General features: G+C 43.4%; 1 protein-coding gene across 1 annotated transcript; it reads left to right on the forward strand.

The window, feature by feature from the left end:
- Positions 1-9,953: 9,953 nt before the first annotated feature.
- Positions 9,954-13,274, forward strand: LOC308527723 (spermatogenesis-associated protein 31D1-like; the record flags this gene model as incomplete). Its single annotated transcript, XM_081103138.1, has 1 exon — positions 9,954-13,274. One exon carries the CDS (start codon positions 9,954-9,956, stop codon positions 13,272-13,274), a length of 3,321 nt encoding a protein of 1,106 aa, XP_080959264.1.
- Positions 13,275-17,613: the final 4,339 nt, after the last annotated feature.

The raw sequence follows: 17,613 nt of genomic DNA on the forward strand, positions 1-17,613 counted from the left end.
TGAGATTCATGCACTCAGGGGGGGTCCCTTAGCCCAGCATGCACCCTCTCACAGCCTGGGAGCCCTCGGGGGAGCAGGGGGGAGTGGGCCTAAGCCATCAGTTGGACATCCTTAGCACTGCCGTGGAGGCGGGAGAGGCTCCTGCCACCATCACTGTGCTCACCAGCCATGAGCCGTGAGCCTGGCTTCTGGCTGAGTGATGCTCCCCCTGTGGGAGCGCACTGACCACCAGGGGGCAGCTCCTGTGTGCGTCATAGCAACCAGTTGTTCTGCAGTTCAGGTAAAATATTACCCTTTTATTATATAGGATAGTCAAACAGTGTAAACAAACCAAATGTACAGCAACGGATAGACAGGTAAATAAAACATGGTATATTTTGAAAATGTAATATTTTGGCAATAAATAGTACTGATGTGCTATAACATGGATAAACCTTGAAAACACTATGCTAAGTGAATGAAACCAATTAAAAATGACTACATATCAAAAATATACAGATAAGGAAATCTATACAGAGAAAGTAAATTAGTGGTTTCTTAGGGCCAGGGGTGGGGTGGGGAGGGAGGAGAGAGATGATCGCTAAAGATTATAAGCTTTCTTTTTGAAGTCATGAAAATGTTTTATTTATTTAGATTTTAATTCCCCTCCACTCTACCCCATCTGAGGATATGTTTTTTTCTAATTGACTTGAGAGAGAGAGAGAGAGAGAGAGAGAGAGAGAGAGAGAGAAAGAGAGAGAGAGATCTGTTGCTTCCAGTAGGAGGAACCTGCACCTAGGTATGAGCTCTGACTTGGAATTGAACCCACAACCTCTTGGTGTATGGGATGATGCTCCAACCAACTGAGCCACCCAGCCAGGGCTGAAGTCAGGAAAATATTTTTAAAATGACTGTAGAGATGACCATGTCTGTGAATATACCAAAAATCATGCAATTACGCATTGTAAATGGTTGAATTGTATGGTATATGAACTATAATTTCAATAAAGCTGTTAGAATAAGTAAAGGGTTTAGAAGACTATGTGCTTAAGAATGACAAGAGGGCATAGGATATAACAAAAGATGTCAACATTTCTGGAAGATGGAAATCCAGGTGAGGGGTTTCAAGTGACTAGCAGACAGAGGAAATGCTGGCAAAGCCATTCACTCCACAAAACCCAGAAGACAAATGACTTGGTGGACCAGATAAGAAAGAAATTAGGGGTTCTATGTGGTAAAAATCTTGATTTTTTTAAATGTTCTATATTGTATAATTTTTAAAGATTATTTTTGGAAGACATGGGGGGAGTATTTTGTACTGTCTTGTTAAAATGTTAGCGTGTTTCAAATGTGCAGAGGATCCCAGGTTACTTGCCTGGGATAGAACCCAAGATAACTGTGGTAAAGCTCGCATGGCACACTTCTGTAAAATCATAAACCCTTTGTCTAGATATACCTACAAACATTTTGGCCCATTTACTATCTCTCTCCTCTCTGTTGCTGCCTCCTTCCCTCCCTCCCATTTCTCTTTGAATATTTCATTGTGTGTTTATTAAGAAAAAGCAGTGTGTCTTAATACAGTAGTTACTCCCTTCAGTAAATTTAACTTTTCGGCATAAAACTTTTAACTAATTTCCCATTCTTATTCTATTTTTGCCAACTTACTAATGTCCTCTGTGTTTTGTTTGCCAAGAAACTCTTCCATTACAAGATTCAGTCTAGATTCACATGTTGCATTTAGTTGTCATGTGTCTTTAGTCTCCTTTAATCTGAACAAGGTTCTCAGCCTTCCTTTTTGTGATAAGGTCCTATGTGCCATTTTTATAACTACTTCTCACCTGGAAATTTCTTAGTGAGCTGACCTTGTTTGTTCTTTAAAAGATGTTTTTGTGTCCTAGGTGGTTTTGCTCAGTGGATAGAGCGTCAGCCTGCCTATTGAAGGCTCCCAGGTTTGATTCTGGTCAAGGGCACATGTCCAGGTTGTGGGCTTGGTCCCCAGTAGGGGGTGTGCAGGAGGCAGCCAATCAGTGATTCTCTCTTATCATTGATGTTTCTATCTCTCTTTCCCTCTCCTTTCCTCTCTGAAATCAATATATATATTTTTTAAAAAAATGATGTTTTTGCAGTTGTGAGTCCTAATGACCTTAGAAACAGCCAGAACCAGACTTGGTATAAAAAAACACCAGAGATACAAAGATGTTGAGGGATCTTTCTGAATCCCTCAACAGATAAGGGAGGATATGAGAGAGGGGGGAAGGCTTGAAGTGTGCCTTCCTTTTGGGTGGGGACAATGGCAAAGCTGTGGATACAGAAGACAGGCAAAGAAAGGAGCTGACATTACTGGTAAAACTTCCTTATATGGGAGAGAAAGGATTGTGTGTCTGGGGTCAAGACTGATTCACCAAGACTCAGCGAGGCAATGCAGGCAAGCAAAGTAAGGAATTGACACAGTAGGCTTCATTTCAGAAATTTATATCTAAAGAATGAAGCCAAAGAGTTATTATTAAATGATTAATAGGCATAAAGAGATGAAATACATACATATACACCACCAACAAAAACCCCCACATATTATTGTTTAAAAAGCTATGAAGATGCCAATAGGAATTTTGGTAAAAAGTTAGAAAGTAGAGTGAGAAAAAAAATCATAAACTTTTCATGGAAGAAGTAACTATAGGCGTGAGTCAAGAAACACAAAATTGTGTTTCTAATGGGTTGTGCTCTTTAAAAGTTATGCTAAAGAAAAACCCATTCTCTAAGTCAAGGTGAGTTTGGTCCTGTGGGTTGTAGGCCAGTACAACTGCTCTGTAAAGTGAAGAAATTGAAGTGTTGCAGGGAGAGAAGGGATTTGGCAGAAAGAAGAAAGAGGGAAGAACAGGAAGAGATAATGTGTGGCTAAAAGGTGCTGAATAGCCTAAAAGTGATACTGGAAGACTCTCCTCCTCTCCCCTCCCCTCCCCTCCCCTCCTCTCCTTTTTCCCCCCTCCCTCTTTCATCATTTTTATTCATTGTTACAGGCTACTCTGTCCTTTCATATTTTCAGTGAATGTGGATTCTTTAGGGAGATATGAGGGTGGGGCTGCTGATGAATAGATTTTAGGTTTCATTCAAGTAGAAACACATTATATAAAAGGGGAAGCTGCTGTTGAAGACAGAGTAGATCTTGGACGTGTCAATCCATGGGCTCAGCAGACTTTGAAAGGTTATGTGGGGTCCAAAATGAGATCACCAAGCATTAAAGGGTCTCAGGTGCTACCTGGGTAACAGGAAGAATAAACAGAAAAGTTCATTAAGGTAAACATAGGGTATGCTGAATGGGTGGAGTTGGAAGTTAGGTTGGAGCGATGCAAAGGGACCTGTAGGAATGGATAGATCTGCTGGGCTGGATGATAGGGGTGGGTTGTGAGTTCACCTTCCCTTAGTTGTCCCCTCCCCCACGCTCAGAACCTCTGGTGTCTGTGCTGAAGCTCTGTGATGTGTGTGGTCCTGGAATTCTAGTCAAGAATGTGCTCTCAACGTCCAGCTGCCTGAGGCAGCAAAGAACTTTCAAAGATGCAAACCACCTTCTTTGTCTGAGCAGCCTTACTGTACCATGGCTGAAGTCCTGCTCACCTTTCTAGTGATTCCCATCTTTGCCTTCCTGTGTGGGGTGGGGCTCCTTCTTCTGTCACTGTATCACCTAAAGAAGGATCCCTCTTTCCCAGTATTTTGGAAACAGAGAGGCGTCAATCAGGTAAATATTAAATTTATAAATAAATCATTCCAAATACATGCATTTAATGTAATCAGATTTTCTCTAAGTACTGCTTTAGCTGCATCTTACAACTTTAATTTATATTTCTATTTTCACTTAAATTTTTATTTTTCTTTTGAGACTTTTCCCTTCACCCTTGTGGTTGTAGTGTGTTGTTTAATCTCTAAACATTTTGGGATTTTCCAGCTATTTGTAATGGCTTTCTAGTTTTAATTTCTTTATAGTCTGAAAATATTCTTTGTATGACTTCTTTTATATTTGTTATAGTGCGTTTTATGGCACAGAATGTGGTACATCTTGGGGAATGTTTCATGTGTGAATTCTGTTGTTGGATGAAGTTTTTATAAATATTGGTGAGATCAAGTTGATTGACAGTGCTGTTCAGGTCAACTATATCCTTACCTATTTCCTGCCTGCTGAATCTATTCTAATAGAGGGGTGTTGAATTCCTCAATAATAACAGTGGACTCATCTATTTCTACTTGCAGTTCTACCCCACATATATGTGAATTTTTACCTCACATATTTTGATACTTTGTTGTTAGAGGTTAAGGATTATTGTGACATCTTGGGGAATTGACCCCATTGTTGTTATGTAATGCCTCTCCCTGTATGATAATCCCCATGTCTGTATCACATCTGAATGGGATCTGAGGCTTGCTTTGTTTACAGACTGTTTTTTCTTGCTTTTAACGTGACTTGTAATTTTTTGTTGGAAGCCAAACATGACGTATTGGGTAACAAGAACTGGAGTAAACAGACCATCACCATGAAGTTTTATGTTTTCTGGGTAGGTGTTGACTGTGTTTAATATTTACTGTAGCTATATATGTAAGAGTCTTCAAATTATTTTAGTTTTTTAAAAAATGATGTCTCCTGTGATGTCTTTAGGTTCCCTAAGTCTCCTCCTTAAAAAGAGCCTATGCTTAGCTGCTCTCTCAGTGTGATCCCCTTACTATTCTGGAGCTCTTGTTGATATGGTGGTAAGGTCTTGGGGGAGTGCATACGATTAAATCTTAGGCCTTTAGTGCACTAGTGTCCCTGGGTGGTGATGTCTACAAGTGTTTATCACCTTTTTTCTTTATCTTTTCACTCTTTAGATGAGACAAGAAGGCTAGAGAGGACTACAATTGAGTAATTTTCCTTCTCTCATGTAAGATAAGGCTCTGGTAGTCCTTTTGTCAACTGAGGAGGCTTCTGTGATGGATAACACTCAGGGAATATTTAAAAATGTTTCAAAATGGTTATCTTTCACCCCACTCCACACTTTGGCAAACAACATGAGAGTTTTTTCATTGTGAGAACCTAATGAAGTTCTTGGGGGTAAATCCATAAATAGTTGGGGGCCCCACATGTGACCTCCAGCAATTTGTCAATGTGTCTTTTAAGTGTCCTACCAGTTTATGGTTCCAGTGGCTTCTGCTCCATGTAAGTGGATCTTGACTATGATTCTCTGAATTTACTATCTATGAAAATTTTGGGTAGAGCTTTGACCTTTGATCTCGATTCTCTGATGGCTCCAAGAAAAGTAACTGTTTTTCCATTTTTCAGGCTTTTGCTTCTATAAACTGGACAGATGTCTTTAAATATAATCAATTTAAATATCAGACATAGAACCATACATTTCCCCTCCCAAAGAATGATTCTTTATTTTCCTGTTTCTCTTTTCACATTTGTAAATGAGTTTGTTTGGGTTAGAGAGCCACTTAAAATGGGAAGTCTGAACAGAGAATAGAGAACATCACTCTTGTAGGGGAAGAGACGGAGCAGGTCTAGTGGTTCAGGGAAGATTAAGATTTCACAAACCATCTGGGTGTGGTGGCATGCTGCTGGATAAAATCTCAACACAATATCTCTGTAGTTCTAGATTGTGTTATTTAGAAAGTTCGGAACCTTTGCACTTTATCATGAGTCACATTCCCATGTCAGGTGTCACTGGACCACGCCTTCCTTTGTATGAGCTGATCGGGAGAACAATGCTTAGGCTCTGAGTACCTCTAAGCGGGGCTGGAGCCGGAGCTCTGTCCCAGGTTACAGGGTCCTAGCTGAGGGAGCACAGATGAAACTGCTGGTCTCAGATTTTATGTCCTCCTTAAGCAGAGAACTTCGGACTGAGAATACTAAGAATAAACCTCATAGATACAACCCCTCTTTGAGTTTTTCTAAGAAGAAAAACATTGAAAATATTTTATCCCCCTTAAAACTTAATAAAAGATAAAAATGCAAATTATATTAATTGACAGAGAGAGTTGTATTTTTATTTTATTTTAAAAGTTAAGTTTATTAGGTATCAGAATTAAACTTGGAGTTGCCATTTTGTCATTTATATGTGTGTTGTTTTTTTTAAAAAAATAATTTTTTTAAGGTACTAGAGGCCCGGTGCACAAAAATTTGTGCACTCGGAGGGGAGGGGGGGGGTCCCTCAGCCCGGCCTGTGCCCTCTCGCAGTCTGGGACCCTTCGGGAGATAACGACCTGCTGGCTTAGGCTTGCTCCCGGGTGGCAGAGAGCAGGCCCAATCCCTAGGTGCAGCCCCTGGTCGGGCTCAGAGCAGGGCCGATTGGGGAGTTGGGGCACCTCCCCCTGTCATACACAGAGCAGGGCGATTGGGAGGTTGTGATTCCACCCTCAGTCACGCTCAGGGTAGGGCCGATTGGGGGGTTGGGGCACCATCCCCTGTCACACTCAAGGCAGGGTCGATGGGGAGGTTGCGGCGCCACCCCCTGTCACGCACAGAGCAGGGCCAATCAGGGGGTTGGGGAATTTCCCCCTGTCACTCACAGAGCAGGGCCCATCAGGGGGGTTGGGGCTCTGTACCCTGTCACACACAGAGCAGGGCCAATCAGGGAGTTGGGGCACAGCCCCCTGTCACGCACAGAGCAGGGCCCATCAGGGGGTTGGGGCGCCACCCTCTATCACCCACAGAGCAGGGCCGATCAGGGGGTTGGGGTGCCGCCACTCTCACACTCAGGGCAGGGCCGATGGGGAGGTTATGGCTCTACCCCGTCACACACAGAGCAGGGCCCGTGGTTGCGGGGGGGAGGGGGGGGCGGTTGGGGCACCGCACCCTGTCACACACAGAGCAACAGGGCGATCAAGGGGTTTGGGCGCTGCCCCCTGTCATGCTGATCCCGGTGCCGGGAGGCCTCGCGGCTCCGCTGATCCCAGTGCTGGGAGGCATATTACCCTTTTACTATATAGGGTAGAGGCCTGGTGCATGGGTGGGTGCCGGCTGGTTTTCCCTGAAGGGTGTCCTGGATCAGGGTGGGGGTCCCCACTGGGGTGCCTGGCCAGCCTGGGTGAGCGGATGATGGCTGTTTGCAGCTGGTCACACACCCTTCAAGGGTGGGGGTCCCCACTGGGGTGCCTGGCCAGTCTGGGTGAGGAGCTGAGGGCTGTTTTCAGGCTGGGGGTGACTGAAGCTCCCAACCGCTCCTTTTTTTCTTTTTTTTTCTTTTTTATTCTGGGCCAGCTTTAGCCTTGAGGCTTGGCTCCAGCTCTTAGGCCTCTGCTGCTGAAAGTAGGTTTCTGGCCTTTGCTTACAATGTTGCGATCCTGCTGGCTGAAGCCCGGCAGGTTTCTGGGGTTTTGTTTAGCTTCTATGTTTGTTACATAGTTGCTTGCAGCTCAGAGGCCTGCAGTGGCAGGCGGGGAATGTTGGAGTCCTCTGTCACTGAAGCAAGCAAGCCTCATGTTAGTTTCAAGCTGCCTGGCTGCCGGCCGCCATCTTGGCTGGCAGTTAATTTGCATATTGCCCTGATTAGCCAATGGGAAGGGTAGTGGTTGTACGTCAATTACCATGTTTCTCTTTTATTAGATAGGATTACAAATGTCTCCTCATCACCCCCCCCCCCCCCCCCCCCCCCCCCGCACACTCATGCTCCCATCCCCTTGTTGTCCATGTCCATTGGTTTGGCTTATATACATGTATACAAGTCCTTCGGTTGATCTCTTCCCCTCACCCCCGCCCTCCCCTACTTTCCTTCTGGGGATTAATAGCCTGATCGCTGTTTCTCAATCTTTGGATCTGTCCCTTTTCATCAGTCTATGTTGTTCTCTATAATCCACAAATGAGTGAGATCATGTGGTATTTATCTTGAGAGAGTTGTATTATTCTTGGATCATAACTGTCTCAGTTTCCTATGGAGAGGAGTGAAAGAAATGTGTCTTAGCTCCTCATTCTTTTCTTTTTGTTCTCAGCATCAGAGCAAAGCCAAGAGGTGGAAAAAAGGTGGTAGACGGAAAGGTAAGGTTCCGCTTTTTTTTTATGTGAGATCTCCTTTCTGTACTTTCTATGAGGTGCTAGGTCCATAGTCTCTGAGGATGTCAGTCTAGATACAGTCCCTCTCAGAAAACAGAGCCTTCAGAGGAGAAGCTCATGAGAAAACACTCAGAACCTGAGATACTTCTCAGATTCCCTGCTCTATATTTGTGGGTATTTGAAGCAGTGATGGACCTGGGCATGGGTGTTGCCCACAGGTGGCCATGTGAGATGTTGAGAGCCAGACTACTGTCTACTAACTTTAACAATGACTAACTTTCTGGAACTGAAATTCCCCTTTGAGATAACCATTGACCAATGCTCCTCAAAGGGTTGTTTTAAATATAATACGAGATAATATATGTGAAAGCCCTTTGTGAATAAAACAATTCACATCTGAGCTTTGTTATTATCACTGAACATGTGACCTTGAATCCTAATTTTTGGGGCTTTCCAAATCCAGTCTACCAAGGGTACCTTTCAAGAACATTCTAAATAGCTTTCTAGAAGATGTCTTTGCTTCTACCTTCATCACTTTCCTGGTTTCTCAGGTTGGAAAACTTACCGGAGCGAAGTGGAGGAGGCAAAGAAGGTGCTTTCTCTTCTGCAAAGGTGACTAAACTTTATTGCTTTGATTCTGTAATCCTCTTTTTAGCAGTGTCTAAAGCTATTTAGCAGAGTCTAAGGCAGTGATGGCGAGCTTTTTGAGCTTGGCGTGTCAGCATTTTGAAAAACCCTAACTTAACTCTGGTGCCGTGCCACATATAGAAATTTTTTGATATTTGCAACCATAGTAAAACAAATATTTATATTTTTGATATTTATTTTATATATTTAAAAGCCATTTAACAAAGAAAAATCAACCAAAAAAATGAGTTCGCGTATCACCTCTGACACACGTGTCATAGCTTCACCATCACTGGTCTAAGGCTTTTTAGTAGAATATAAGGCTTCAGTGAAACCTGGGATTGACAGGGAAATCATCAGAATCAGAATGTGAAAGCCTTTGGGAAAGGAGTACAAATTATATTGTGAGATCAAGGAAGTATTGAAATTGAAAGGATTGTATACAGTGTGAAGCCCTACCTGTGCCAGACCTGCCAAGATCCCAAGATCTGGTCCTGGCAATAGTTTGTTTGTTTGTTTGTTTGTTTTTTATTTTTTTATTTCAGAGAGAAAGGAAGAGGGGAGAGAGAGATAGAAACATCAATGATGAGAATCATTGATTGGCTGCCTCCTGCACACCCACTACCGGGGATCAAGCCTGCAACCCCGGCAAGTGCCCTTGACCGGATTTGAACTCTGGACCCTCCAGTTCGCAGGCCGATGCTCTATCCATTGAGCAAAACCAGCTAGGGCCTGGCAATAATTTTGTACCTCCTTTCTCTGCAGCTCCCAGGGCCATCATCATGATATCCAATTTCATCAATTATGTCCAGACCCCTTCTGTGAGATATGTAATAACGCAAGTGCTGAGGTCAACCAGCTGTTGTTCCCAGAGGCCTTGGAAGATGCTATTCCTTTGGCTTCCACAGTTTCTGGTACTGAGGCATCATACTTCTGTCTTCTGCCTTCTCAGTAGTCCCACTAAGAGACCCAATCCCTACCCCTCTGCCTGAGCCTTTCCCACCACCACCTCATATTTTCTCCTCTAATCCAATGATCCCCATAGTTGACTTTGTTTCACCTTCACCATTGGGTTACTTTCTGCCACCAGACCTTTTCCTACTTTAGAATCCAAATTCCCAGTAGACCATTTCCCACCCAAACACCCTGCCGTACCCGTCTCTTACCACATGACAATCAGAGAGTGGATCCTATTCTTCAATAAGATTCTATTTTGTCTCTGAATACCATCTTCTCAAGTGATCCCATCCTTACCCAAGATATCAACTTCTTACCAGGTTTGTCACAGTCAACGAATCCCACTGATTCATCTGCTTGTCAACACATCCCACCAATGCTGTCTACTTCACAACTACCAGACTGCCCTTCCACTGTGATTCAATCAAAATCAATTTTCCCCTCACTGAAGCCTGTTCCAGAGGACTTGTCTCCAGATAGTACTGGTGGATTGTCCACTCATCAATCAACAATCAGAGACACTGACCATTCAAACCTGTCAATATCAGATATTTCCTGTTGGCAGGCTTATGCCAAGAACATGTTTCTCCCCACATTATCACACTCTGATTTTCAGCAAGAGCATGTTTTTCTCCATCTACCAGAGACTGGTCTTTGGGGAGACTCTGTTTCAAAGCACATGGAGGCCAGTAGCGATTCTTTCCTTGGCCTTAATGTCCAGGAACTCCTGGAGAGACAAATAAAGAGAAAGGCTTTTCAGACTTTAGAGAAGAAAGAAAATAAGCAGGGACCATTTTCAAAACAAATTTGGTCAGAATACCAACAGTCATCTTTAGGGAATTCATTGGAACTACTTGATATACAGAACACCATAGTCCCCCAAACCGGCTGGATCATTGAAGACAAACCAGAGCAGTTGCGTGATAGCCAGGAGCTATTTTATGTCAAGACACTGGAAGAAAACTTGCAGCAGAAATATAGCCAGCTCTTCTGGGGTCTTCCTTCTTTGCACAGTGAGTCCCTAGTAGCTACTTTCCTGGTTTCCAATAGTAGTTCTCCACTAGAAACTCACTTTGTCTTATTCAATGGAATTTGTAATGCTTCTGTACTCAAAATGCAGCATCAAGGATTTCCACCATTCCCTCATTTCCATTTCCTTCCCCTAAACAATGTAGATCCTCAACATTTGCCTCAAATCAAGTCCCAAGCACAATATTTCACTCAGGTCCAGCCCCAGCCCCAGCCCCAGCCCCACTTTCCATCCCAACTCACAATCCTACCATCTTCTTCTTCATCCCAGATTAGGGACTGTGGAGTGTCTTTCAATAGATCTCAGAATGAGTCAGACTCTAATATCTTGAATGAAAATCAACACCTGGGATGCCATATGTTGCAGATGCAACAGGAAAGTTTGCAGGGCTTAGTCCCTGTTCTCCAAAAAGCTCAAGATGCCACTTGTCCTCAAGCTCCCAACCTTCCATTGGTCAGCCAGTCATCCCATGCCTATATACCAGTCTCCATCCTTCCTGGCCATTTTCATACCACCAATGAACCTCAGGGGCAAGGACAGCTCTATGCTCCGAGTAGGGTAATCCCATTCCAATGCCATCATGCCTGTAGGAATCTAGAGCCTCTAGAACTGAGGGCACCTCAGTGTCAATTAACAGAAACTTCTCTGCAGAAAGATGGGTATGCTCACTTACAACTCTCTGAGCTTCAGGGAGAATGTAGCAAGTCACTAGGCAAGAATGAATTGTGTTTCCCAGGACATTTATGTGAGGGGGTTCCACAAAACTTTCAGCTAAGGGAGGACATAAAGAGGAATCTTGGGTATATCCTAGAGAAGAGCCCAGAAGACAGTCCACAAAGGATCTCAGAATGCTACCTAGTAAAGTGTCTGAGGGCTGCCTCAGAGACAAAAAGTAACTGTGTGTGCCACTCGAGTCACTTAGGAAAGAAATTATTAAGTGTCTCAAGGACGGGCATAAACTGGAATAAAATTAAAGCCATTCTTAGATTACATTTGAGCAAGAAGTCTTCACAGATCACTGAGGGGAGAATCCCTATAGGTGTGTGTCATTCATGGATGGCCGAGGACAATACATGGCCGCCTCTTGGGAATTCCCACACCACTAAGAAAATTCAAAATTCAAAAAGCACAATGACTGGTAGAGTCTACTGCCAGATCACCACTCTAGAGCTTTCTTTTCTTGATCCCAATACTCGACAAGTGCTTGAAGCCCATATTATAAGGTTTCGTATGAATCAGAGATGGGGCCTCCCACTAAAGGTTATTCAATCCATAAAATTATATACAGCAAGAGAAGGCAAAACATGGCCTCTTCCCCAGTTTGACTTTCCTTCCTCAGCCACCCATATTTCTAATGTAGTCTCCGAAGCTGAGGTTTTCAAGCCCTTTGAGGGAAGCTCCAAAACTTTTCAGGGAAACAAGCTGGGAATAAATTCAGTTGATATCCTGGAGTCTCCTCTCCCGGCTTTCCCATATGTAAGCTGGGAAGGACAGGGGGTCCTGAAAACAGCACATTCTGGTATGGAACATAAGCTTGCAGAGAATGTCCAGAAAACTGTGTGTGGGGGGCAGACTTTTCAGCCCCTCAGGCACCACACCATAGACAAAGGGAGACAGAGTGAGATTGTACTGAACAATAGATACAGCCCGAAGGTGCCCAGGAAGCTAGCTGGAACTGGACATGAGCCAACGGATGAGAATGTGAGTTCCCGTGATAGAGCAAAATTGATTCAGGGCCAAAAGACAGTGGTAGAAAATTTAGAATATTTTCCCGTCTCCAAAATGTTCAGTGAGATATTAAAGGCCCAGGAGCCATATGCAATTAAATCACCATCTTGTGACATCTTGACAGCCCAGGAGTTGGGAGTCTCCCAAATGATAAATGTCAATATGAGTAAAGAAGAATCTACCCTGACCACTGAGGATCCCTCACCAAAAATATTAGATCCCCAAAATTCTAAACTATCAAGCCTGCAAGAACAGCTCCTTGATGAGTTAAAACTTAAATTGAAGAGCAGGGAGCAAAGCCGCAATCAAGGCTGTCTCACTGACATGTCCCTTCCTTCAGATAGCTTTCCTTCCCTAGCCTCACCGACACTGCCCCGGAGCATCACCAGTGGGCACATGGGAGTGTCCAAGGTGCCTCATGTCCACTTTGAGGACAGCACAGAGCTCAGGCAGGAATCCTGGGTCCCTAAGAATGTCTTACGGAAGTGCCAAGATATCAATTTACCACCAGTGGCTAAGAAAGTGAGAACTTTGGATTCCAAAGCAGGAGAATGTAGAAGTGAAGATTTGAGTGCATGGACATCTAAAGCTAGAAAGAAGAGCCACCCTGTTGAGGACAAAGAATTAGAGGGCACTTTCCTATCTTTGCCACAAAATGAACAGTTGCCTCCTGATAGTTACTTCAAAAAAAAGAGGAGGGAATTTTCTCAGTGGGTCAATTCCAAAAGAAAAAGTAAAGAGCTGGAAACTCGCCAGCAAAAAACCAACTTCACATCAACATTTGCACAGGAACATGACTTACCTGAAAGTGAAGCTATCTTTTTGGATTGTGGGCTTTCTGAAGCTCATGAGCTCATGACAGCCATTGGGAAGTTCCTAGAGGAAAAATTGCCAAATAGTCATGAACTTCAGGCCTTCCATTTAAGTCAACAGAAGTAGGAACTGCAGGCCTAGGAAGAGCCTGACAAGGGACATCCCTCCAACTATGCGGGGCTCTCTCTGACCCACTACCAAGAAGAATGTGCAAGTACCAAATGCTGTAACCAAGAATTTGTCACTAAGTAGAGTTTTCTTGCAAGTGTTACAAAGAACAGAGTCAGGATCAGACATTCCTCAGAAAGTTGTAGCCTTCGAGGACCAGCTGCTGTGCCAGAGTCAACATCCTTCCCCACACTCTCGGTAGCCCATCCAAGACCCACCAGCAAACATCAATTATGCCAGGTCCCTCCAGCTTCCTCGCCCCCGCCCCCCGCCCACCCATGAAGACACTGCGCTCAGAGATTTGACTCTTCTTTTCAAACAGAAAACATTTCTCCAGCACCACCAAGGAGAAAAAAATTCTTTAAAGAAATCATTTGGTCCTTGTTGACAAAGCCTCACCATTTTCATGACAACAAAGCCTCTGATGAAAACATCTTTCTTTAAAAATACCAAAGATATTGATCCTGCTCAATAAATGTTTCTTGTAATGGAGTAGGGTGTCCTCTGTGTACTACACTGGGTCTTGGATTTTTCATATCCATGGTCTTGTGCTTAGAAAAATGAAGGAGTCATTTCAGTTCTAACGGATTTCCTCTTTTTGTTTCTAAAAGATGACCAGTCCCTTGTAGGGAGTCTAGGTGGCCTCAGTTTTATCCTGGGATCATTTGACCCTGCTCAGATTTCCTGTAGTTAAAAACGTTATTTTCTCATAGAGAGTACAACCTTTCAGGCATTTTCAAAGTGAGAAAAACCCTAAAGTCCAGAACTTGGCTCACACTGTCATTTTACCTGCTCCCTCACATATAGCCAGAATCCTCCCTTGTTACCTCCCAAAAGTTTTGGAATTGGAAGTGGGAAAGAAAGGGTGTTTAGGAGCAGAGGTTGGTGGTAGGGAGAAATCTTCCTCTTAGGTCTCTTGGTGAAGAATAAATGTCACCTGTTCCTAAGAGCTCTCTCTCCCTCATGAACTTTGGGGGGATGGGTTATGTTTCCCACCCCTTAACTTATTCTAATGAAAATGTGTAGCAGTTCACCGTTTCCCATTCCTCTTCACTTACTGGAGCAGAAGACAAGGCAGAACTTGAATTTCTGAAAAGAACCAGAGATAGGAATAATTTCTTGAAAACAGTGGCTTTTATTTAGAAAATTCCTGACTCCAGAGTATCTCACAGGAGGGTACTCATTGAGTGGGGTGTATATGATGAGGTGTGTATGAGTGGGGTATATATCAATGGATAGTCCTTGAGTGGGTTACATGAATGGGTTATACTGGATTGGCCAGGGTAGGGTCTAGGAATAGGGTGGGTCTGACTGATGAATCTGTTATAAGTGGGGTATTAATCTTTCTGGTAGGCATATTTTGACCTCAGTGATGAGGTTTTTCTGTTTGTGACAGTACCTCAAGGGACAGGACAAGCTCTTCCTGCTTCTCAGGGAAATCTTTTAAGGATGCCTAGCTTGATAGCATTATTACAAGACCAAGAGATCACCTGGCCATCACTTGTAGGAGTGGTCACCAGGAAGCCACCCAGAATTTTGGGGAAAGAGAGACAAATAGTAATGAAAATTAATGGTGGAGTGCGTGGGAAAGAAGAAAAGAATGAGGAGAAAAATGGTATCATTACAACTCATGACCCATTCCTGGCTATCCATTCCATCAAACATTATCTTACCTCCAACGTACCTCCTGGAGACTAGCCAGGGCTTGGTAGAGCACAATGATGCCATTTTAGCATAAAAAATATGTAGGATGATCACTGAATATGAAAACAATATCTCCAAGGATGTCAGGAAGCTGTCCTCCTACATGGCCTACCTTCCCAGCCATACTATATCTTACACCAAAGCCCTAGAAATTTAGGGTTGTTTTAGTTAACTCTTGCTATATAATGGATACTTCAAAATTTAGTGCTTTAAAAAACAGATATTTATCATCTCACAGGTTTTGTGGGTTAGGAATGTTGACCTAACCTACCTGGATTCTCTGCTTCAGAGTCTCTCAAAATGTTGCAATTACAGTGACACCTGGGCTCGGGTTTCACCTGAAGGCTCCCCTAGAGAAGGACCCACTTGTGTGCTCACTTATGTAGCTGCTGTTGGGATTCAGTTCCTTAAGGCCTATTGGATTGAGGTACTCAATTCCTTGCTGACTGTTGGTTATAGTTGGCTATAGTCCTCAGTTCCTTGTCATGTGGGCCATTCCAACATGGCAGCTTGCTTCATCAAAGCCAGGAGAGATTCTGCTATAAAGACAGAAGTTACAATCTGTTATAAACTAATTGAAATGACATCCTATTACCTTATCCTGTGAGCCAGAAGCAAATCACTAAGTGAGCCTACACACAAGGGAAAGGGTAATTACTCATGGTGTGAATTAAGAGGTATCCATATCATTGGAATCTTCTTAGTAGTCTTCCTAACACAAGGATTTCGTCCTGGATACCACACTAAGTTCACTGAAGCACAAGTGGCCAAAGTTGCCAAGTGGATCCTCATCCTCAACTATACGAATGCCATCAAGGTCCAACTGTTTAATTGCTAGATATAGTGGTGGCTGGTAAGAAAAACATCAAAAGAATTGGAGCATCCAAAGAAAGAGGGATAGGTGGTATGGGAACAGTGCCATGGAGGTAAAGGTGTTATGGCATCATCATGAATGGTGAAGTAAAAGAAGCCCTTAGAACCACCTGACTCATCAAAGACAGTATTTAGACTTAGAAGAGAGGGAAAATAAGGCTTGTCCTGGCTCCACTACAGTCTCTTCCCTCTTCCCTGGCTCCCAGACCATAAGCCTAAAGAGGCAACCGTCAGTTCTTGTAGAGGTATTCTTTTTGTGACAGTACCTCAAGAGGAAGTGAACCATACAGGTCACAAGGTTTAATTTCTATTCTTCTTAGTATTCTTAATATAGCACATATATTATTTCATATTTAATTCTTACAGTGTGACCACAAGAGAGAACAAGTCACCCGATTGATGGAAAAGTTAGTACTGTACTAGGGAATTCAGACCATGTATCTCCCATTGTGGAATGTTTTCCATGTACTCATGGCCCAAGGACTTTGAATCAACAAAGATGTGGTGGCTTAAGGCCTGGGTTACTTGGTTTGGGGTCATATAACCAGTCAGAGAACCACTGAATGAGGTCACGAGAATGAATTTGCACACTCAGAATATCTAGAAAGTGACCTGTCCAAATGAGGTGGCAGCACTGTCCAGGAGTGATCCCAAACCCTTGCTCTGCTTCTAGGACTTTTTTCCGTTTTCTCAGACTTTTGTTCCTATGGGAAAATGGGACCACTATAGAAAGCAGGAAAGTATGTTAGTTGAGAAAATGATTGGAGAGATGAGGATCAGTTTCTCTAGAATAACATTTCATGTGCTTTGTGCCCACACTCACGGATCAGTGTTACATATTTTTTTTTTTTTTGGGGGGGGGGAGTGTCATTTACATGATATAGCGTGGCACCTGAAGAACTGTCACTAACATTCAATGGGAATGCACTACCGCATTTTTTACAATTCATGCTCACACCCTGACCTAATATCAGGGCAAACAAAATGCATGAACGACTGGTACCTTCATCTGTGCTGGGCCTGGGGACCGTAGATCCCAGCTTTATGTCTTGTGAATATCTCTGGTGCCAGGTGGTGCCTAAGAAAAACAGATTCCTTGAGGTAGCCTTAAGAGAGATTAAAACTGAAAACTGTGACCCATTCTGCAGTCTCAGTGCAAAAGACCAGGCTATGAATCCTTCTCTTAAATCCCTACTTCTAACAGGGGTGGGCAAACTTTTTGACTCGAGGGCCACAATGGGTTCTTAAACTGGACTGGAGGGCCGGGACAAAAGCATGGATGGAGTGTTTGTGTGAACTAATATAAATTCAAAGTAAACATCATTACATAAAAGGGTATGGTCTTTTTTTTTTTTTTTTAGTTTTATTCATTTCAAACGGGCCGGATCCGGCCCGCGGGCCGTAGTTTGCCCACGGCTGTTCTAGAACCTCCATTGGCCCTGAATCAGTGTGTATATTGGGCTATTCTCCTAGGGCACAAGGACATATTTAGTTTTTGTTAGGGAGACCATTGTGGAGACTGTCTTATTTCTCTCAAGAGACATAGGGTCTGTTCCTTACTTGCGGGGGGCTGGGGGTCCATAAAAGAAACATTATGATGCAAGTTTAGCAGTGCTTCACTGGGGGAAGGAGGTTAGGCTGACAAGAGTGCGTAATTTCCCTGTGCAGGGATTCAGTCCATCTTCATATGAGGCAGGACATTTTACCAAGGTTTTGATGT

The sequence above is a fragment of the Myotis nattereri genome (genome assembly GCF_964212035.1).
Source record: "Myotis nattereri genome assembly, chromosome: 12".
NCBI classification, from domain to species: Eukaryota; Metazoa; Chordata; class Mammalia; order Chiroptera; family Vespertilionidae; genus Myotis; species Myotis nattereri.